This window comes from Tetrao urogallus (genome assembly GCF_951394365.1).
Source record: "Tetrao urogallus genome assembly, chromosome: 2".
Taxonomy (NCBI): domain Eukaryota; kingdom Metazoa; phylum Chordata; class Aves; order Galliformes; family Phasianidae; genus Tetrao; species Tetrao urogallus.
Window position 1 is genome coordinate 26,876,779 of NC_136814.1, and position 23,907 is coordinate 26,900,685.

At 37.6% G+C, this 23,907-nt stretch overlaps 1 protein-coding gene across 1 annotated transcript in view; it reads right to left on the reverse strand.

The window, feature by feature from the left end:
• Window positions 1-23,907, reverse strand: part of BABAM2 (BRISC and BRCA1 A complex member 2) — a gene marked incomplete at both ends in the record, with an annotated part of 152,943 nt that overhangs the window by 9,220 nt on the left and 119,816 nt on the right. Inside the window, one exon of the mRNA XM_079550028.1 lies at window positions 9,827-9,980. Within this exon, the coding sequence (XP_079406154.1) occupies window positions 9,827-9,980 (154 nt within the window). The remainder of the gene's footprint in view (window positions 1-9,826; window positions 9,981-23,907) is intronic.

The following is a 23,907-nucleotide window of genomic DNA, read 5'->3' on the forward strand; positions in this document are numbered from 1 at the left end:
AAATAGTTTTATCAGTGCCTTCTGCACGACAGTTCAAGAGATGAACACTTCCCTTCACCTTCTCCACGATGTACATAAATAGACTTGCTTCAGTCAGATGAAGGCTTGTGGTCTTAGATCATAGCGACTGTGCTTCTGCTTTCTGAACTTCCCTCAGGGCCAACTCAGTGCTCGGGATACTGAGCATCTGTGGAGACAGGAGCACTGGAATCTTTCTGTCACAGCACAGCCACCCCACTTCCTTGTCCGTGGATCATGAGAATGATATTCCAAGGACATCACGGAAAAAATCAGTTTCATATAGTCTTGAAATACAGTACTAATTCATGAGAAATTTCCAGTCACTGTGTGACAGCCTGCTCTATTTTTCCTGTTTGCTGAAGTGCCACAGCCTTATTTTTCCACTCCAGGTAAAGGTTAACTTCTTAAAGAGATATCATTTACTTAAGACTCTTCCTATTTCCTCCTATATAGGTTATGCAAGTGCACACTGAACTATACTGATGCAGACTATTTTTTACTAAATTATTTAGCAGATTTGAAGGCCAGATGGAACTAAGAAGCTCTTCTAAGTATAAGGGGCAGATGAAGAATGAGATTAAATGGAGGGGAAAAGCAGAAACAATATGGGAAGTAGTAGAGAACAGAAAAACCTGGGCAACACCATGCTCAGGAGTGAGGCTTGCAAGGCAAGATGACAAACATCGATTCAAGAAGAGAGGAGATCACAGAAATAATAATATAACCTGAGTGATCCTTAAGAAATTATTGAATCCCTTACTTGTACTTCAGAGGCAGAGATGAAAGGTTACACCACAGATCCACCTGTAACAAGTCTGACAACAAGCATCCCCAAAACCAAAGTTTGCTAGCAGGTGAAAGTAGTGATTTCATCATGCCATCCTCTCTGCTTTGCTAGATTGCTTATCAAAGGGGGCCGAAGGCAACATACTGAACATGAGAGAACCCTTCCTGGATATTCATAAAGACAACTCAGTCAGAAGGAAAGCATGATGCCATACAGCTGTGATTATAAGAAATGTTAAAGAAGCTATTTCTCTTCCCTTCTCGGTTTGTAAGATATGTACTTGCCTATTGGAAGCAAGATACAGTTCTCCAATGGTCACAGATCCTTCCAAATGGGGAAAACAGCAACAAACTCCACAACTCCACACTTTACACTTTTGTGTAAAGCAGAATAATGCAGAGAAAAATTGAATGTGAGTGAAGGACAAACGAGCTGACCCCCTCCAAATAAAAACTTGTCAAGCAGTACAAAAGCCATTCAAAAAATAACAAGAATGCTCAGAAGAAATGAAGCCACAAAGAATAAATGAAACTTTTTGCATCCAAGTTCACCATGAAGGTGCTCAAAAAGACTGCTACACCAGAATAGTTCTTTATAAGGGACATACTGAAAGGTTTGACTCATGCAGAAATGACAGCCAAAAAGGTAAAGAACAAATCAACAAAACACACACACCCGCAAATCAGCAGGCACAGATGATATTCACACCCAAGTGTTCTGAAGAAACTCAAGTGTGAGAAAGTTAAATGCTCAAATAACTTATAACCTCCTGCTTAAAACAGCTTGGTACTGGAGAAGTGTGATGTCAATTAAAAAAAAGGTCTGAGTTAAGGGGAGCTGTGGACTAGTAAATGTCATGTCTGTGCCTTACAAATTGGTAGGAACTATTTTAAGAAACTATAAAATTATAAAAAGCCTAGACTTAGTGGAATTGAATAAATATGGCATATTGGGTAGGAGTTTAACTCATGCTTCACAGATCACTTATCTTCTAAAGGCATGAAAAACACGTGGACAAAAAAGATCCCAATGACGTACAGTGCCTGGCTTTTCAACAGGTATTTGAGAAAAGCTTTTCAGTAGTGTTTAAAAAACTGAATTACCAGAGCAGGAGAAAAGATCCAGGAGCTGATAAATAGCAAGTCAAGATAAGTAAGAAAAGAGATAGGGATGAATGATGAGTAGTATTCGGGTGAAGCCACCTGAGAACTGCTAAAAGTAGGTGTTTTGACCTCTATTGCTCAACGTATTCCTACACAATCTGCAAAAATGAGCAGAAGAAGATGGCAAAGTTTGCTAATGGTAACAATTCAGTCAGAGGAAGAAAAATGACAATCCGTTATGAGAAGCTGCAAATAGTTCATACTGTAATGGGAGACTAGACTGTAAAGTATCAGGCAAAATGTCAGTACCAACAGGCAGATATGCAAGGAAAAAACTCCTAATTTTACATACACACAGAACAAGGGCTTTGAAGTGCAGGTAACAGTGATCTCGGTGTTGAAACACCAGCATAAGCACAGTACAAAGGAAAGCAAATAGAACAGATAGCAAACCAGACAACATGAACACGTCTCCATACAAATACATGATGAACATGCTGTGATTAATGTGCAGTCCGCTATCACAGAAAGACTATAATAAATAGAAAAGCATAAGGATTATGAAGGTAATCAGAAATGTAGGCAGTTTTCTTTCTGTAGAAGGAAAGAGTGAGCAGAGTAGGAGAACCTGTGACATCTGAGGTGTGAAAAGGCTCATGAGATCATGATTTATTGGGGAGATCAACAGGGATTAATTTTTTTGCTCCCTTTTTAGATACAAGCGTTAGGGAGTAACAACCAGACCTACCAGGAGGTAGGAATGCAAGAAGTTGATGGAACTGTTTCTTCACAGAAAATCTTGCTGATCTGTGCAATCCCTTGCCACTGAATTGTTCCAAGATGATGAAGAGCCTGGAGCATCTCCCATACAAGGAATGGCTGAGTAACCTGGGTCTGTTCAGCCTGGGGAAAAGAAGACTGAGAGGGGATCTGATAAATGTTTATAAATATCTCAAGGGAGGTGGGAGGCAAATGGGTGAAACCAGGCTCTTCTCGGTGGTGCATAGCAATAGGAGGAGCAATGGCCTAAAGCTTGGACTTAGGAAGTTCTGTGGAAGAACTTCTTTATGGTAAGGGTGACAGAGCACTGGAACAGGTTGCCCAGAGAGGCTGCGGAGTCTCCTTTTATGGAGAAGTTCAAGATCTGTCTGCATGCCTGCCTATGTGATCTATCATAGGGTATCTGTTTCACCAGGGGCTTGGATTCCATGACCTCTTGACCTCTTCCCTTCCAGCCCCTGTAATTCTGTGAAATCTGTGATGTTAACAATTTACTTGGGTTCAAAAAACTTACAGACAAACAGAAGAAAAATGAAGTGAGGTTATGAAAAAGAGGTATACCAACTCTGGATGTAGAAATCCTTAAATATGCTAGAATATATGAGGAAAATATCACTACACACTTTTCCATGCACTTCCACAAGCATCTTCTACTGGCTATTGACAGAAACATGGTCCTAGGTTAACTGTATGCTGAGTTCAGCTTAGTATGAACGTTCTTTGTGTTTAGCAATAGCAGAGCAACTACAAATACTACTCAAAAGAGAATAAAGTTCAGCTATTATTTTAAGTAGCTATTTACTTTGCAATTGATGAAGTAACAGTACTTATCTGGGCTATTAAGCCTCTCCTTTCAGAATGATGCATTTCTTTCTATTCTTTTCTCTGAAGGAGGGCATTTTTGGTATCAGGTTCTAAATATAATTCCTGGATCTAACACAGATCTAGCAGCTTTGATAAATACATGAAGAAGCTCTCTAAAAAAGATAAATCAGTTAGTTTATCACACACAGTATTTCTAGAGCAGCACTCAACCCTTGTTATCTACAAACCACGTACATTAAATTCTAGAATTTGTCTTTCAGCAAGTTGCTGAGCAAACTCCTCCAATCTATTCTGTGCAATTTTCAACACGCAAGAGAATCCTAACATGTATCAAAGCATAAGTACGTACAGTTCATATCCGCATACACATAACATTTATATGAAAACAGAAAAATTAGTTGTCTAACCTATTTTGTTTCTATGCACTCCCTATAGTAGCTATACTCTTCATCTTCAAATCATTGTTTTTCTTTTCCCACAGTCAAAGCTCTAATGAGAAGTGACCAGAAACAAACACCCAGGCCCTTCTCTGTCTTGGCTGAAATCCACATAATGCATGACAGCACTGAAGATCCCTGGCAGGCACCTGTCAGAAACTAACATACCATATCTTAAGACTCAGACTTAATTATCCAAGGAGACATTTAAAGAAAAGTACATGAAAAATATGACTCAATAAGTGTGACTATCGTGTGCATGCGCTGTACAATGCAGAGTACGCAGACGAAAATGTAAAAATAAAATAATATCCTGGAAAAATTCTAATTAAATGCTCTATTAATTATTATTTGTCCTTTATATCTTGCAACCAAAATCGCACCACTATTAAGGTTTGCTGGTAAATCAACTCAGAATGTGTTACAAGGAACAGTGCAACCATTAAGTATTTTAACATAATACAATCTGCTCCATTTGCCTTCATGCTTTTCATTTATAATTCTGATCAGCTGACACTGCCACAGAAAATAAGACTTTTGATTTAATGGTCTATAAAATCAAATTAACTTCTCTGTAAACTTCACATGGCTGGGTCAACACATCTCTTCTTGCTACGGCTGTCACACCATATTGGTCCTATTGCATTCTGAAAAAGAGTACACCTGAGGCAATAAAATGTCTACCCTGCTGGATTTCAGGCAAGGAAATCACTTTTGTACATTTTTAATACAAGACAACAAAAAAACAAATATTGAAAACAAAAAAATTTAAACAAGTGACCCAGCTCAGCTTCCAACCTTTTAGTTTACACCCCATTGCTCTCATCTGAAGAGAATCCTCATGATTCAGACATGAAAACACAAACAAAAGCACAGTGAAGGATAGGTCCCCTATGTGTTGTGCTTCCTTTTCCTCCTCTTTTTTTTTTTTTTTTTTTCCCCTAAGATTTATTTTAAGTTTAAGGTAAAGTGCAACAGAGCCAAAGACAAGCAAAAAGCTTTCTGCGCAGAGCATACATGGATGCCAGCAAGTTTATTTTCTGAAATCCACTCTTTAAAGATCCCTAATGTGCACGAAGCAATCATGTAATACATGCAAATAAAATGTATTATGTTTACAAATAAGCAAGGAAAATACTGAAATACAAAATGAATAATAACAAATGATTTACTACCTTAATTATAGCTATCAAGCAGAGATTACAAAAATGATGCCATGTTTACATGTAAACTTCATACAGTGAGATCCAAGTCACTGTAGGTAGAGAACAATTCTTTCAAAGGAAAGATAAACCTGTTACTTTAACAGAATGCAAGATGTGTCCACTGATATTCCGTCTAAAATGGGGAAGAATTTTCAGTTAAAAATGGATGAGTTAAAAAACAAGTGAATGTCACTTAAAAAAAAAATACTAGGGCACTCAAAATATACTGAATGCAACAGCAAACCTTTGACATATTACAACTGAGTTTGTCTAAGCAACTACATGAGGATGGGCCCTTAGGCCCCTAAATTGTCTCCTGTATTCAAATATTCTTTTATTAGACTAAAAAGATATACTTCCTCTCCATACAAGGGAACGTTAATGCTTAAAGCAAACACATCTCAGCCAAATAGCTACTAGCATCTTCACATGACACACATCTTCTCATGTTATGATATTCAAGGAAAAGCTACTGATTGGGATGAAAATGCTACGGCCCAGTGCCCCAGCTTGACACTCAGTGATCATAGCGTGGCTGTGCTGAGCATGAACTGGAGCTGCAGCAGTGCCGACGATGCATGGAAAGCTTGTGCAAGATGCATCTGCATATAGACTTAAATTGTGCTTGACCTTATGGCAGAGCAACAGCCAACATACATTTGAGAGTACTTAAGCCCTTTCAAGCTTTTACCCTTGCAGAGCATTGAGTGATATGCAGATTTAACATCGCAAGCCGAGAACACCAATGAATGGCCAGCGACAATGATGTCATTCAGAAAACAATTTTGTCAGCCAAGCTGAGAAAAAGAATCTGAACCCTGAGAATGACTGCTTATTGTGATACCACATTACTGTTTTCCACCTCTTGCTATTTTTAATGACGTGTAGGTGGAATTATGTAGGATAAAAGAATAAACTGAGTCCTAACTTGCTCTCCCTGAACTGTAACCTGGGTCTACAGAGCAGAACTAGGTCGGACAGAAATTGGGCCAGAGTGCATCTTAGGAACTGAACTTAATTTGTATAAACAAACAGGCTTTATTTACAGTATTCCTTCATAAAATCCCAGGCTTCGAGTCTGCATGCTTTTTAAAGGCTCCATTTATGTGCACTTGAATGCCTATTTAAGCAAAAAACAAGAGAGCTTTCCCATGGAAACCGCACAGAGATGTTTTACTTCACACGTACACCACAAACAAGGCTGCTAACTTTCCATAATTTACTGTATTTTCTTAGGCTTGCCATTGTATTTTAGGACAAAATCTTTTGGAGAAGCTGCTTACGCAGGAGGCCACAGCCATATAAACAAATGACCTATAAGTGGCAGAGCCTGAGATGGGAACTGGGAGGAAATGGTATCTTGGCAGCCTATCAGAGAATCTTAGTATTTTTGGTTTTGCTGTTTCTAGCTGGAGAAACAGGTTAAATTTTAGTGTTCAGTTGAGAAATGAGAAATCAGGAGGCATTTGCAATCACATTATTTAACCGGGACGTGATTCGTTTCTTAGAATTAAATCAAGCCAGAGGGCAATCCCTTGGCATAGACAATAGCAAGCTTCAATCATCAAACACTATCTCTTGGTGAGAAATCTAAGCCAGGAGCCTCAAAGGAGCCAGGTGCCTCTTAGGCCTAAAAACTGCCTAAGAGCCAGAGAAACTCAATCACGTGAAATTTATCAGACAAGCAAAAATTGGTCCAATTATGTCTGAATGAAGATGAGCACTTTTTCTACGATTCTATGAGAATAAAAAAAGATTCTGCTAAACTGATTTTCTGACTTGAGAATTTGCCTTTTAGATTTAGGTGCTATGTGTCTGAGAATGCATACAGTCTACATCAGTATGTATACTTTTTAGGGTAATAATTTTGCCCTTACTTGTAATTACTACTGATTGTCTCAGGGCTACAGCAAAGGGTTAAGTGCTAACTTCAAAAGAGATGCCTGCATCTGCTCGGAGGCCATGAAGATAAGCAAGGATACCAAGACTTTCAAGTTTAGCCCCTGAGTTGAAGGAATTGGATGGGCTCACCTGTTGGAAAAAAACAACTGGGAGAAGGCTGGGCACAGAATCAATGTCCCTTTGGCATGAGCTTCTGACAGCTCTGCCCATGAATAAGCAGGCTGCCTGCAGCTGCTGAAATCAGAGGCAGGGTTTGCCAACCAAGGATGTGGAAATCTCTGTGAGATTGGTGGTGCTTCTACACCCTACAAAGCAATGTGGTCTACACGCCTCAGAACATGACTGGACAGCTAATGAACACAGCTGCAAGAGCAAGCAAAAACTTAACAGCATCTTAGGCTGCAGTGAGGAAAACAGTGTAAAATGACCACTCAAGTGACTGAGAATAAGGGTGGAGAATTTGGTCAGACTCTGGAACATCAAGTGGAAGGTCCTGTGTCCCTAGAACAGTAGGGCCAGAAAGATAAACAGTTATTTTGTCTCAAAGGATGCCAAGCACTTGAGTAGCCATTCAGCTAAGAGGGAAAGACTACATACTAAGGAAAACCTAATGAACAGACAGCACTTAAAAGCAAAAAAGTTTTCCTTGATTTATCCAGGGCTAAATTTACTTCAGCTGAGCCTTAGGAGGCTGCGTCATATATCCTTTTTTTTACTGGGGATGAATTGAGTTGGTGTTTGAACTATATGTTTAATTAGAACACATTCCCATATACACCTACATATATTCCCTTATACTCAGTCTGTAACGTAGCTATGACAAAAATAAAGTAGAATGAAAAAATCTTTGTTTGTGATGAAACACGCTTATCTATTCTAAGAAGCCCCAGAAAATATTTTAGACAATATTTACATAAGTACTAAATTGTGTTAAAAATATTTCTTAAAATATGCTAGCACGCATTATAACATCATAGTTTTCCTGCTGTAGTTTTATTTCTGGTACTTGCTCAGGATTCACTAGCTGTTCCTGCAAGCAAAGCGCTTTTAACTAGAGCAGCTTCTCCGTCTCTTTGCAGCTCAGTGATGGTTATTTCAGACACTGCAGCATGCTTTCTTCCCCCGCTTCTCATCATCTTTCTCATATTATGTACCCAGTACAAAGCTTAAATGGAAAGGCTCAAACGTAAGAGCGAATAACCTCAAAAAATGTACATGTGATAGTAAGTGTACACATTTAGTGCTTCTAAAAGTACTGTTATAGTGCTTCTAAATTTCAAGTGCAGGGCAGAGAAGTCCATTTGTACACACCCACTCATAAATGAATGCACTTAGCAGACAGAACATAGATACTTGTAAGCTTCCAGATGCAAAATAAGTGCATTTTTTTGACTATACAATCAAGCATTTCTGCAGTATAAAAACAAGCCACACTGATGCTTCCAGTTACTGTTTCTTTTCCTTCAAAACAAAATACACATAATGTTCTGCTAGGCAAAAAAAAAAAAAAAAGGAAGAAACAGTAAGTCCACAAAAACAAATCACACTTGATCAAGAAATGGTTCTCCTTGACAATATGGTATTAAAATCAATTACTATCAAACTAAAAAATTTCTACTGCAATGCATCAAAATCCAAAATCAAATGTCACTTGATGTTCTCCACACAATTAAAATTACAAAATCTGCAAATGCTTCAGTCATTTGTTATTTGCTTCCATCATTTCCAAATTACAATCAGTCTCTGACCATGCCATTCATCTGATTTACTCAGCTTGAACTATTTTCATTTGACTCTTATTGATGCATCTTTACTAATTTAATTTAATCTTCTGATTGTCAGTCGAAACATTAACTCCGATATGCCTTATTATTTATACACTTTGAGGACTTCTGTGCTGACAACTGATGATCAGCCTGCTTAAATTTGTTGCTGTTGTTTTATTTTTTTGTTTTGTAAACCCTAAATTCAGCAGTAAGGCCACCACTGCTCCATCCAGGTGAAATCTCTTCAGCTTCTTCAGAAGACAGAAATAACACATAGCATGCAAAAGGAGCACTGCTGCCCACACAAACTTATCCTTAAAACACAATCACTCTGGAGACGCTGCCCTGTCACCTTAAACTACACGGGATATTAGCACCAAAGTGGGATTTACCCGTGCTGAAATTATGGCCTGTCAAAAAACTGCAGATGGAAAGCAGAAAAGTAAAAACAAAGAAACAAAAAAAAAGTCTTCAGACTTTCAGATAACTTTCTCAAGTTCTGGCAGGACTGTCTACTATGCTGGATTACTGGTTTGCTCTATCTCCTTCTGTGCCTTTTTATAAGAGCACATCTTTCAGGTTTTTCTTCCTCCCTCTTTCCATCTCACATGCTCCCCCTCCAGGGTCCCCCCATACACCAACACAAGGCACTACCTTGACTGACTGCTATCATGCAGATTACTCCTGCTGCGGGCTATCTTGTCTATTTGGATTGGAAGCTCTTTGGAGCAGAGATTGTCACTACTCTGTGTCTCTATAGTGCCTAGCAGAAGAATCTTGTTTTGATCAGTCCTCTGGCACTCGTGTTATAAGCATGATTAATAAGGTATCTGTCTGGACTCATATAGGGGAATACTAGGAACAAAACTATACTATAAAACAAAAAACTATACTATAGAACAAAAACAGCTTTAGCTTGCAGAATGATGGAAACATACAGTTACACCTGTGAAATTTCCATCACCAGAAGACCATGTAACAAAACAGCAAGCTGACTTACTTTGCTCTCTTGGCCATTTCGTTGCCATCCCAGCGTGGGCTGTACGGGTAGTTCTTCTGGGCCTGGGAGTACAGCTGCCCACTGTTAGTGAAGTGGTAGACGGACTGAAAGGTTAGGGTTGGCTGGTCTCGAGGAAAGTACAGGGGTAGGTCAACTGGAATTAAAAAAATAAAAGAGGGTCATAAAAATATATACATTGTGTTACTCTTCTGTTGTTTTTCTTTTACAGGGAATGCAGATGACAGGTGATAGAAAAGGACAAAGTGATTACTGCTTCAAACATACACTTCTGTAATTCTTATAAATTATGATTTCCTTATATTGTTTACCGATACATTTTCACATAAAATATAGTTTAAAATTGGTTAGCCAGTGCATTTCTATGTTAATTATCTGCCTGAGACTTCAAGTGGTTAAATGATTTGACAAAGGATGCAGAAAGATTCAGTCATGAGTTAAAACAGACCTCAATGTTCAGTCATCTGTTAGACAAAAAAACCCCACAAAACCAAAAACACACTGCAAAGTCATTAATACCAAAAATACCTCACTAAAAATAAAAATCAGAACCTTTTAGTTCCCTTTGCTTATCACCGCCTCATGATCCTCTTCCTCTGGCAGAACAATAAAATGGTCTGCAGCAGTTTAATAACATGGTCTGAAACTATTTTTTAGCTTAGCTTTTTCATTGCTGCATTTATCTTAAGATTTTTTTGGTCTACATTTAATTTCAGAAGGCTTTAGAAATGTGGAATTATCAACACTCCTGTACATTTGCATTCTAATCTAACACAAAAATTAACAGGTAAATGTGTATTTTTAAAGTTGTAGACTTCATTTAGAAAGTAGCTATGACTATACTCTCTGTTATCCTCCAAACTGCAATTCTGGAAATCACCAAGTTGAAAAAATACTCCAATTGTGCAGCAGTTCCATGTAAATTTTCAGATGTTTTTCCTATTTGGCACCGCAATAAGTGAAATAAATTAGTAAGATTTTAATTCATTCAAACAAACTTGGTTTCCATGTTTGGTCTATTTGTCACTTTGTAGTTCTTAAAGAGAAGGAAAAAAAACCCAAGTTACTAAAAAGGCTGCAATAGCCAAAATAGGAACCAAAACAAAGAGCAGAATCACTACAAACAGAATTTTAAGAAAGAAAAAGGAACATGACAGGCCTGAACTCACAGGCAGCACAGGATCTCCCCTCCAGTGCACTCGGTAATTCATCATTTTCTACTTTCAAAATGCTTCATGGAACAGAGATTCTAGCACTTCCTTTGAGATCACTGTTCATGGACTGAGATCAGCGTAAGAAAGATTTCCTTCTTTTAAGTTCCCCTCTATCATCCTGCTAGTTCCTTCATTTTTTCTAACCACGTCTGAATATTTGGATGCGCATCAGCCAAACCACAGCTCCCTTTCCCTTAAGTTACTCCCCAAGCCCTACAAGTAAATGAGTTCACAGTAACGAAGTACACGAAACTGGATGTGATATTCCAGCTGCAGACTGAAAATAAAACAAATCACTTACGATCACACTGTTTGTGACCCGGTGCCTGAGCTACACGTGACAACTCCCCAAGCCCCGGTGACTCAGCTCACATAGCAGCTTCCAGCAGATATTTAAACAGTAATGACACGGGCAGAGTTCTGCTAATTTAAGGGCAGATCACTGATGTAATAAAGGTTAGGCTCCAAGATTGCTCTGTCAAATTCCTCTTTGTAACATGATTATTCAGTAATATCCCTGAAAAACAGTGGCATATTGAGGCTGTCTACCAGTAAGCAAGCTCTCTCCTCCCCTCACAGATGGGAAGTGCGTGTCTCAGAATCTCAAGGACTTCACCACAGAAAGGAATAGGAGGCAAAGCTCTCTGCTTTAACACGACAAATATACTCCTTCAGCTCTCACTGTTTCAACTCTGTCCCTCTAGTGCACCTTTTCCTTCTCAAGCACCAACTCCTCAAAGGAAAACCACTCCATATGCTTGTGTTTTGTCACTGTGTGAAAAGAATAATCATGTTTAGTAGCACACACAAAGGATAATTTAGTCCTTCCATTTAACTTTTTTTACTTGAGAATTTCTGACTTTGTTACCTTTCCTTAGAAAACCTTTGTCTATCTAAAGGGTGCAAACAGCAGCATTTTTGTACCTGATAGTTAAAATAGAAGGTTTGCACTTCAGAGAAAGCATCTAGCACTAGAAACACTGTTTAAATGCATAATCAAGACATTGCTACCATAACAGAGAAAATTCCATTTATTAGAAGCTTTTCATTCTTATAAATGAGTATAAATCCAACAAAGGTACCACCAAAATATGGAAGAAAAGAATTTCTTCTTCTATTAACCGAAAGCTGTATAGGAATTTCCAGGAATCATTCACATTATAAACAGTTACATGAATTGATGTGATGGGTCAACAGTTGGACAGTGGGTTGATGGTTGGACTAGATGATCATAGTGGTCTTTTCCAACCCTAATGATTCTATGATCATATAATCAATTTAGAATTAAAACTTCACATCCCACATCATGCTAATAGCAGTATTAAAGTGGACTGCAAGCAGAGTTTTGAACAATTTGATCTGCCTTTGATTTGACTGCTTCCACTGCTATTCACCTAAAATTGTCAAACACCCATTTTTTCTGCCCCAAGTAGTTCTTTAATACAAGGTGTGAGCTGAGTCCAACCAAAGTAAAAAAAAAAAAAAAACAACCCTGCCCCTAATTTTGGAACGCAACCACACCTAAGAGACAAGTAAACAGGAAATAGCCTTGAGTTGTAAAGTACTATACGTATGTCAAGGTAACCAGCTATTATTTCAGCAGTAGGAAATAAAGGCAAGAGCTTAATTCCGGCATGGTGGATGCAAGACCACTGACATTGCAAGTGTACAAAATGCTTGGATTTAGTGTTGCTATAGTACATGTAAAAAATAAGCAAATGCCACTAACAATCAACACTAGTAAGGTGCTCTGAAGATGAAAGGTGAAATTCTGCTCATAGTTGCAATGACATCTTTACGAGGTGGCACACGCTGATAATGTAAATGTTTCTTTTAATTTGGTCATGCATACAATCTGGCTCCAAACCTATGCACTAATACAAAATAAAACCTGTCTCCATGTGATACTTAACATGGCAAAGGAGAGAGTGATCAGAGTTACATCTCACACAGCCTTTAGATTTCATCCTGAAAAACGCATCACAGTTAAAAACAACACACTACTTTTGTAAATCCACACCCAAGTGACAAAAACTATAAAAACATGCTTTGGTTTGACATGGCAGTTACTTAAGAACTACAAAAATGTATTCATGTTGAACACAAGTACTATTTCCAAATAACAGCTGACTCACAAAGTATCCTGGTGATATATCTGCAGAAAATAAGCAGATGACTCATGTCTGTAAATTCCTGAAAGTACCAATAGACCCTTTGCTTAGTCATCTTTTGCTTAGATGCTGGGTTCACGAGCTCTGTAAACTATAATGAGGGATCGAGCTCTTAGTAGGACTCTCTCTCTCTTTTTCTCTCTTCTAAACATTGCAAATTATCTCTCTAAAAATAACTTCATCTACGTAAGTGAGTCACTACAGCTAGCAAGCTTACACAAGTCGTGCAGTTAAGCATTAATATTTGGTTATGAAGGTAAAAATCTTGCTGCCAAACTCAGTTTTAAAGTGAAAATTATGTCAGAGGAAGTCCCATTTACCCCTTCTCTCACAGAAATAGAAACATTTCCTTTGGAAAATTTAAACCATTAGCTCATTCAGGAAAGTAAAGCTTTCTAATTCAGTTTCATGCTCTAAGTAATTTAATCATAATGATTTCTTACTTTAGCTTTCCTAAGCATCGCATTATTAACATGAGAAGAGATCAAAGGAACAAGCAGACTGAGAAAGAAGGCAATACTACAGCAAAATACTGCTTTCTTCTTTGTAAAAATTTACAGACTATTTTTTAAAAGTCAACTTTTAGAGATCCACATTGCAGGGAAAATCACATCTTTATGAAAGCTCTACATGAGGCAGAACTTGGAGGGCTGTTTGGGGTAATTAAGCATTGAGTAAATTCTTCAGTGATTGAACTCTAATTTTCCCACACAGTTCATAAGAAAGCAAAAGAACAAGGATTTGCTTGTTGAGAATGAGTCATGTTGTAAAGAAACTTAATTACAGTTTATAAATAGTTGAAGTTGCTCTCTTTTTGAAGCAGGAGAAACTACTGAGAACTGAGAGAAATTTGCTTTTCTTGTCTTAAAATTTAATGCATACATACACTCAAAACACAGTTATCTTCAAGCCAAAATCCCAATGCATGAATGACTAAAGAACAATGAAGCAGTAAGGTTTAATTGTTCATGATCTTAAAGAGTAATCATATTGAAATCTGGAACAGGTTTCCAAGTTTGGTAAGCTAAGCTTATGTCAACAACTACAGAGTCAATTAAGGCAGACTTACTAATTCTAAAGTAATGTTTTCAGCATCTCATTTTACAGCTTTTTAAACGACACATGAAATTTGGAAGGGATGTCTTGGCAAAAGCGCACTGCAGTGCTGCTGTGGGGTTCCTGAAGTAAAAATGTTCAGGAAAAAAGAAAGGCAGCTTTACCACAGTGCTCCCCTCCCTCTCTTTATGTACTGGGGAGAACAGAAGGAAAAACAATCCCATGCTTGAAGTGCATGCTAACCATACAAACATTTTGAAGTATTTAGATGGCAACGTCTACAGAAATTTTTCCACGTAATGTTTTCCTCCTCTAGAGAAGCAGTTTATCAAACCTTTGTAAGACAATGGGTAAATCCAGAAGTCTGTTTTCACAGAAGTCAACATTTGCTGACTGAACATGACGTACTGTTTTAATATTTAGATGATGTTATAGTGGTTATCTCATTAACCTTCTGGCTGCTTGAATGTGCTGCAGTTTATTGCACCTGTAATTTGTTTCACATCATAAATGTTGGCTGATCCGGAGCTTTCTACTTCTACAACACTTCACTGCCTGTGTATACTTAATTCAATTTAGATTTGCTTTATGAGGCAACCTTCAAATAGAGGATAACAAAGCATTCATTCAAATTCTGCTCCTCGGCTGGCCAGAATTCACCAATGAGACACAATTCTCTTCCATCTTCCCTGACAGGTTTTACCCTCCTGCATTTATAAACTGCGTAACAGTGAAGCCTTGCTCTGATTAAATATGTACTTTTCTCCTCATGTGACCATCTAATCACTGTAAGATATGATGACAGTTATGTAAAATATTAACAAAATTTCTTCACAGCACCTTCATGAGCAGTGAGGCTATTTAACGAGTCCAGATAGGTGATAAAGGAACAAAGACAGGATGGTTGGTCTGCCTATTGACTGCTGAGAGCCAGAACGTGGGGCCCAACTCTTCTGAAACCTAGTGACAATAATATTCTACACAGTCAAATGCAGCTCTTTCTGAATTTGAGTATCAGAATAAACCACTACATGCAAAAACCACGGACATGTAAAAAGTTCTGAATGATGTGACCAGAAAAAAGAAGAGCACAGGAAAGATGTGCTAGAACCAAACCTCCAGAGAACACTGCACAATCGTAGCCTGATACTATTCGTTTTCTTCCTGAAGTTCCCTGACTCACTCCTTGCTTATCATCCAACTAGGCTAGAGACTGCCTCTGCATTCAAGTATTTCTGATGAAATCATTCACGGAAACAGGAAATACATATCCCAGGCTCCAGAACTGTCTCTTCTTAGTACATATTCATCATCATTTCTCTTGTTCTTTTTTTGGTTCACTGAATTTCACATCCTCTCTGCTACAGCTAGCTTGGACATTTCCTTGCAGCTCAGCCCATAATGCTGGGAGGAAGAACTTGGGGATCTGAAGGAATTGCCTCAAACCACAAGGTTCCTCGAACTCAGACCTCTCCAGTTTTCAGGATGTTTTAAAGTGGACAAGAGTCACATGAATCTACAATGGTAACACAGATACCACGTTACATAATGCTCTTTACCACATAATTTTAAAACCACATATTTTAAAAACATTTTCTCTGGTACATTTTCTGACATGGCTTCTCCCATGGGAAAGCTGATCCAGACAGCCTGTATGGTGGGAGAAAAATTTTCATCTAACTTCAAGAGAAATTACTTTTTTTTACAGAGAAATTCCAGTGCAGAAAGCCTTATGGGAATCATATTGGTCACTGTAACTACAGAACAATCTGAATAGGTTCAGTGAGCGACAAGCATTTTGGGGACTGCAGTGGCATAGCACAAATCTCTGTAAGGCGGTTTTGCCTAGTGAATGTTTCCTCGATACTTTTGTGCTGAAGGTCTTTAGCCTACATTCTACTGGCAAAAACCAAAAGGCTCAATTTGGCTTAAAATACACAGAGAATTACAAAATACCACAGCTATCCTGTTCTGGTGTCCAATGACAGAGTCTTGCAAGAATGGGAGTAAGGATGACAAATAACATATCAATGCAATGAGTGTGGAATTTTAGGTCAACAGAGCGGAGTCATGCAAGTTGCGTTTTGTTAAAGAGATTAGGGCTGTGACATCCTCGCTGGAGAAAAGCAGGTTCTTTGCAGGAAGATGCTCTTTTGAAATCAACCTCTCAAAATTCCAAATGTAAAATGAAAAGCTGTTATGGAATTTCAGCTGAGACACTTATGGCACTTGGGGTGTGGTTGATATCACAGCTGTTTAATTGTTTTGAAAACAATTAAGTCTGCCATTGCTATGTGAAATATCCGTATCATCAGCAAACTGAACACTTGTGTAACAGATTACTTCTATGCAAAATGCTTCAAAATATGCAAGCATTAGGAAAAAAGAGAGATGACAATGTGTTTTTTTTTCTTAAACTGCATCAGTTATATATTAACTGAATGCACTGCAGTAAGCAACAAAAGATAAATACTGGAATGCGACTGTTGTTTTTGGTAATGGAAAAAGGGCAACACTGGGGATTATGACAATTTCATTGAGTACATAACATTCACAGTTCCTTGATTTGTACTGGGAAATGGATCTGGCAACAATACAGCTCTCTGAGAAGCCAGCCCAGTTAACAGCATTTGTATAATGATCGATCCTCATAACTCCACAAAATCTGTCCTGTGTCAGACAGCACAGTATTCAAGAATTGGAAGGAAGTTAGGATCACAATGAGATGCTTAGAAGATACTGTTGTTAGACAGTTATAAGGAAGAATTCAGCCTGGTTAAAAAAGGGGGGAAAATGCTGAGGAATCTTTTCTTTAGAACTGTTTTAATGAGTTAGCTCTATCACACAAGATCGTTACTATAAAGTGCTGGTAGTAACTTTGGTGATGCTCATTGTGACATTAGGGAATGCATAAAATAATTGTTTTTCTTTTCTTTTCTTTTTTTTTCTTCTTCTTTCTTTCTTTAAATTGGACAGGAAAGACTTTCAGTTCTATTCAGTTTGGGCTAGATTTGAAATAAGAATTGGTGATTCTTTTTAGGAAATACACCAAGAGTATGTCCCATCCCCTAATGATATATAATAATATGACACCTTTAATAGAAATGAACACTTTCAGAGTCCAAAACACAGAAATGATTATTTTTAACTTCAATGCTCTTAGATAGCCCTTGAATCTTTCAGAATAATGGAGACAGTAACTTCTGATGGATTAAACACTTCTGACATGTTATAGAGAGTGGATTTATTTTGTGGATTTCTATGAGGCTGGAGTAAATGTATCATTTAATTTTTCTAAATAAAAATTTAACCTCTTAACTAAAGAGGACTGTCTCGTGTTTGCTGCATCTCTCGTGGCAATGAGAACTACAATACAGATGAGGCCCCAATGGCAAGCAGATTTTTTTGTAATTACTACTTTTTCTACTTTCTTTTGATATAGACAGATGATACATTTGTAAAAGTAATCCATATCTCTGTAATAAACAGTAGCTGTTTTTTAAACACTCCACACTTCATTCAAAAACAGTATCTAAAAAGAAACCAAACACATGACTGCCAGTTGTTTAAATCCCTTAAGCTACAATGTGCTGCAGACAAGACCATCGAATGCTCTGTTTAGTCTTACAGAGGAACTAAGTCACAGATCAAAGCAAGAGATCCTTCAAGCAGTTTTCACTTACATATTTAGATCATGAAAAAGCAATGTAACTTTGAGTGTCATCTCTCAACCCAACTGAATCATATTCCTGGATTTTTACAGCAAGACTGGGCTACCCACCAAAAATATCCCATGGAATATCTCACAATCCTATACTAAGGTCAAAGAAACGACACTGGCCTCACAGATCTTTTCCCTCTCTAATTCCTGTAACCATGATTATTTTAATTAAAACAAAGGCTTTTTATTTTTACCTCACTAGCTTCAGCTAGTGACATCCATTTCACTTCATTTTTATTTCAAATTCTCAAAGATCTTCATTCCTCCCCTTCCGTTTTTATTTCCTTTTATTGTTTCTTCTGTAACAGTTTCTATAGTAACTTCTCCAAGTGGTGATGAAATTGATGCTACTAAAAGCTGCCTCTTCTCTATGTGAATTGCATAAATATCATATTTTAAATACAGTTGCTTTTTACTCTGTTAGCAACTACAATCTGTGCCTTCCTTGGCCCTTTTTCCTCCTGTTCCAGGCTGATGACCATAGCATGCTACTGTTGGAGAAAATGTGAAAACTTCTCTGCTTTCACAGTAGAGTTGCACTGCTAAATGCTAAGAAATTCTACATTACTTTCCAACTGGACATGAAGACTTCTCAAGGAGCTGAAAAGCAGCTGTTTAAAAACATCAGCTTTTCCCACTGACATTTTGACTCTTACAAGATTTGAAGGTAATTTTTTTTCCCTGTTTATAATGTTGCCTGGGATTTGAAAGGAAACTGATTTATTTCATTTTCATTTGTGATCAGCAAGGCTATCCTGCGAGTCAGGGTAAATCCTCGCTGAACTGTGTCTTAATTCTAGGAATTTTATATCTTTAATAATTCCGTGGTCTCACCTTGTTTATTTTTTTCTGACAGTACTGTCTACTGTTGAACCCAGGGAAGATCCCTATGCACCTAGGATATGCTGATCCTCTCTATTGGTTTTCTGCTTGCTATCATGAGCACCTTTCAGCTTGCTGTGTCTCACCCCTTTCATGTGAATTCACCCCTTTCACCCAATTCACACCTTAAGGAAAATCTTCATCTGTGAATGCTATGCGAGACAACACTAGAAAGCATAGAAACAAGACACAGACTAGGAGTAAGAAAAAGTACCAAGATCTGTACTCAAGACCCAGCTCTGTCAACAACTTTTTGTGACTTAATTCCTTTTTTTCCAAAATTGAGCGTATGAAATAGGATTATATGACCTCCCTATCTCAGGCATCTCTTGTAAGACTTTATTAGTTGGCTGCCACAAACTTAGACATGTACTAGTGCTCTAGATAGGACTATTAGACAAGAAAAGCAGTATTTCACTTTTTAGAGCAGTGCAATTAAGAAAGAAGTTTTTATAAAATCTCTTTCTTAGAGATTTGTTAGAGTGGTTGTAATTCCAGGAAAAATATGTCTACAGCAGTACACTGCCAGTTAAGAGGTTATGTCAAATATATGCATTTCTCAGAAATTAAAGATACAATCCAAAGTGGCTTAAAAATACTTTGCTATTTCACACAAGTTATTTCTCGTCTGCTGCTGTCTTACCAACTTTTATGAATTGTCCTGTGACCACTCCACTTTTTTAACAGAATGGAAATACGAACCTAAATCTACTTTACAGTGATTACAAAATGAACACAGAAAAACAGAATAAGAGGGAAAGAACACATCTGTTTTCAAGTTTACTTGCCACCATTATGAACATCTAAATACAAGGATGTCATTTAGCACATGTAAAAGTAAATTCCCAAGATGGAATCAAAGGAGCATGGAGATTACTCTTAACAACAAAAATGAAATTATCAGCTTTCAATAGGATTTCAAACTAAATCTAGTTGGTAGCATCCCTTAGAAGAAAAAAAAAAGCAAAATAAAAATGATCAGCAAAAGGTAAATTACCAAATGCTGCAGCGCAGTTCTGGAATTAGTTCTTGACTGTGCCTAGTTAAGCGCAGAACTCAGGCTACTTTCCCATCATACTGTCCAATCCACAGCCCTCCAATGGATCTGCAACTTCCATTGAATTCACTTCAGCGATATATACCTCACTGCACTGTTAACATCACAGAATGCTTTATTCACCAGATTCAAAGAAATACATGCTGGTGACTAAATGTTCTGGGATTCAGAGGAAAAAATGGTCTCATGAGAGACATTTATTGAATAGTCAAAAAATTACTCCCAAGCATAAGACTGGAAATGGCTTTTGACTTCTTCCGGGCAGTTTTACATAACTGGGATTTCGTTAATCTCCAGTTTCTCATTTCAGAATGAAATGACATCCACATGCAATTTTGGCAGGCTTTGGGCTTTTTTGATCAGTACTGAATTTCACATACTGGATGGACTCTTGAAACATTTACTTTGTTATGCTTGACATCTTTATTGAGCCACTTCGCTCTCCTGAAACTATTGTGTATCACTCTGTTCTTCCATTTCTTATTTGACACGTTCACTCTTTTTTTCTTCTCCCTAGGTTTTCACAGTCATTTTTTCATCTATGGAACAGCGAGAATAATACAACAAAAGCACTGTATAGTAAAACAAAACACCTCAATTACACACAGAAGCTATTCAGTGTAAATATTCTACTCAACAGTTAGCCCTTATCACATCTCTCCTTAACAGCCCTTTCTCAGAAAACAGCTGGGGCATACAACAGTTTATTTTCCCATAGCTTCTCTTGAAGAGACTTCTCTTTCACAGTCAGACTAACCTCCATGAAGAAGTAGAGCCAATGCGATCTTTATTTCCTCCAAGGATTACTTTTCTTGGAATTTTATGTGTTACTTGTGCTCACTGCCAGGCACTGATATTGGTGAAGAGGAGTAACTCAAAGATTATCCTCTTTTTAGTTCCAAAGCTATGCGAACAAGTCTTACATGATATAAAACTGGAAAAAAAAATCCCCAGAACTATCAAACTGGGTCAAATGATTATTCATACCCTGAGCAGCACACAGGAGCCAGTAAGACGTATTCCAACTGCATTAAACACTGTATCAAAACAGCAAACACTAGCTACTTTCACAGTTAACATTAGTGTTATTATATTTACATTTACAGTTAACAAGACCTCTAAGTCCTACATAACCAGAGGACTCTATCTGCCTCTAGTTTTGATCGTAAAGTTTTAATGAAATATCTGCAGGAATGTTTACAAGAAACAGTCTGAGGTTCTAGATTCCAAATTGCTCAGATAAACAAGTATTTCTTAAGCCTTCTTATCTCAGTTACTCTGGAATAGTGATAGGAATGTGATTTTTTAAGTAAGAATCTACAGAAGCAGTTTCAAAAAGAAGAACAGCCAGAAAGATCTTAGATGAAAGAAAAAACTTTTGCCTTGTCACATAAGCTTTCCTAAACCCTAACAGCAAACAGTAAGTGGTCAGCAACACCTTAATCCAGGAAACATCTTCCATTTAAGACTACCAAACCTCCTTACCAGTCATTTTCCACCACAAAATCTAACTTATTTCAACAGCTGCTGGGTAATAAACAAAGGGGCACATGAAACTCTGTTCTGTTGACTTTCCAAGAGTGGGACAATCTCATTTACAGGGCCAAAGCATCTTAAAACTACGAACAACAGCTGCTTCAAAAATTATCACTTATCTAAATTCAGCGGAGTGATTAAAACAGCACCTGAAGCCTACGGAGCTATTGCTGCTTGGAAAGAGAACTAACAGAATGAGTTACTTCTTCAACGCAGTTTTACTTACAGTGAGGAGGAATATGCTCCTCTTTCATTGAGCACTACTGGAATAAATTGTACTTTCTTTCCACAGTACTGTAAACTTGCCTTCTCAGCTCCTAATGCTCCTTGCCATTTACTTCTCCCTCACTCAAGCTTGATCTGACAACAATGGCTACCAAAACTCTTTGTCTTTACTTCTGAAGCTGATTTCTGCTTACTTTCTGATGCTGTGGACAGATGTGCTAATCCAAATCCAAAGGAGGTTTACGTGAGGAAACCCTAATTATTTAGCTCAGACCATCCAAACCACATAAGCTGAACACATTTTGTGCTCAACAGCACTGGCACAAATTGCTTTGCTGACAAACGTCTGCAGACGGTAACATCCAAACGGGAATGCATCAGAAGCTGGCATTGATGGCTTCTGCCAAAATAATGAACCCAGAATAGGATATTTGTTTGCAGCCTGATACAGGTACAACCTCCCATAATCCAGTGAATGCTCTACGCCTTATGCTTGCTGATGTTGCCATTTCTGATGAATCCTGGTAAAGGTCAGTGGAGAACAGCACAGAGAGCTAAAAAGGTGTACAAAATTATACTTCAGTTGGTACTACCACGCCATGAAAGCTTCTTAATTAAACTTCCATCTTTCATTTGACCAGCGCTGTGGACCTGCCAGGTCACTGGTACTACCCAGCACAGAAGCTCTAATCCTTTGAAGCTAGCTAAGATCAGTGGCAGCAAGTGTTCCTACCAACTTCAACTCAGTCTGAGATCACACACAAACTTTAGATACCAACACTGACAGCTGCCAGCATTCTCAACCCCAAACATACTGTTCAACAAAACAAGAACTATTTAGTTTAACACTCATCTTTTTCAAGACATCTTAAACAAATAACCACTAAGACAGCGTTTCATTTGCTATCGCAATTGTTCCAACTTCTGTTCAACTCTTTTGTGCTGACAACCTAAAAAACTTGTAAGATCAAAATTAATCTCTGAAAAGCCTATATACAAATTGGTTTAGAGTCCTACTCTTGTGCCCATAGCAATAAGATCTCTTAATTATGCACAGATGTAATTTGTATTTACATATGGTATATACACACTGAATGTATGCTGGAATATGCTTAAGAAACATCCATCTCTAGAAACAAATCATAGCTGATTTAGAAAAAACTAGAGAAAGAAATCAGCAGTGTATTGATATTAACTTACAAAGCTTCATTCTGAGCCTTCCTCAAAACAGGTATCAATATCAAAAGCATTAAGCCTGATTAATGATTTCCTTTCCTGTGTCCATGCATGAACTTCTCTGAACATTCATTTCTTCTGTCACATATTTGAAAGCACTTAATCAATTCTCAGAAGTGAACCACTAAAACAACTGCTCCTTTCACTGCCCTTTGATCTAATGTAACAACTTAGGCAGCTAAATAAATCCAATGATTAAGTTGGCAATTAGACAGTTCTGTGTTTTAAGGCATGGACTTTGATACCCATTCTCAAATTACTGCACAAATCTGTGGTTTTTAGCAAGTGAAATTATTTTAAGATTACTGAGCTTTTTTACTCCAGAGTTATCTTTCCAGCTTCTCTCCTCCCTTTCTTTAAGTTTGCTCATCAACAGTACTCTGTATAATTTCAACTGTATTTTACTTTCCTAGTTACAAACAAGTTTGCAACTTTGAATGAAAGCAATTGCAAAAAGCAGCAAACTAAGTTATTTCTGAAAAATCCGTATTTATCTTTCAAAGGAAACACAACTCATTTTAGGCTTTATGCATCTCACAACCTTAGCAAAACCTAAAACTTTAGCCAAAACTAAAGTGCCAGTAAAATTTACTATGGTTTCTTTCTTTCGATTTGCCACGGTTCTTGCTGTACACTGACCTATTTATTTTTCTCTGAATGCTTTGTCCACATACTGTAGCAAATACATAAAGTAGAACAGTTGTCATCTTACAGTTATCTCTCCCAGACATTTTATTAGACGCTTGCTAAATATTCAACCATAATATACATAGTTATGTCAGTGGTTAAGAGATGAAAGTCTACATTACTTCACTCAGGAAATGAAGTGCAGGTTTCAGGCTTTTCATTGCAATATCCTTCAGTACATGGAACATAAATGTTTTTGCAGCGGATTGTTCAGCAAGTGAGTGATGCAATAGCTTACACAGCTAAGCCACTGTATGATTTCTAAGGCCACAGGGTTA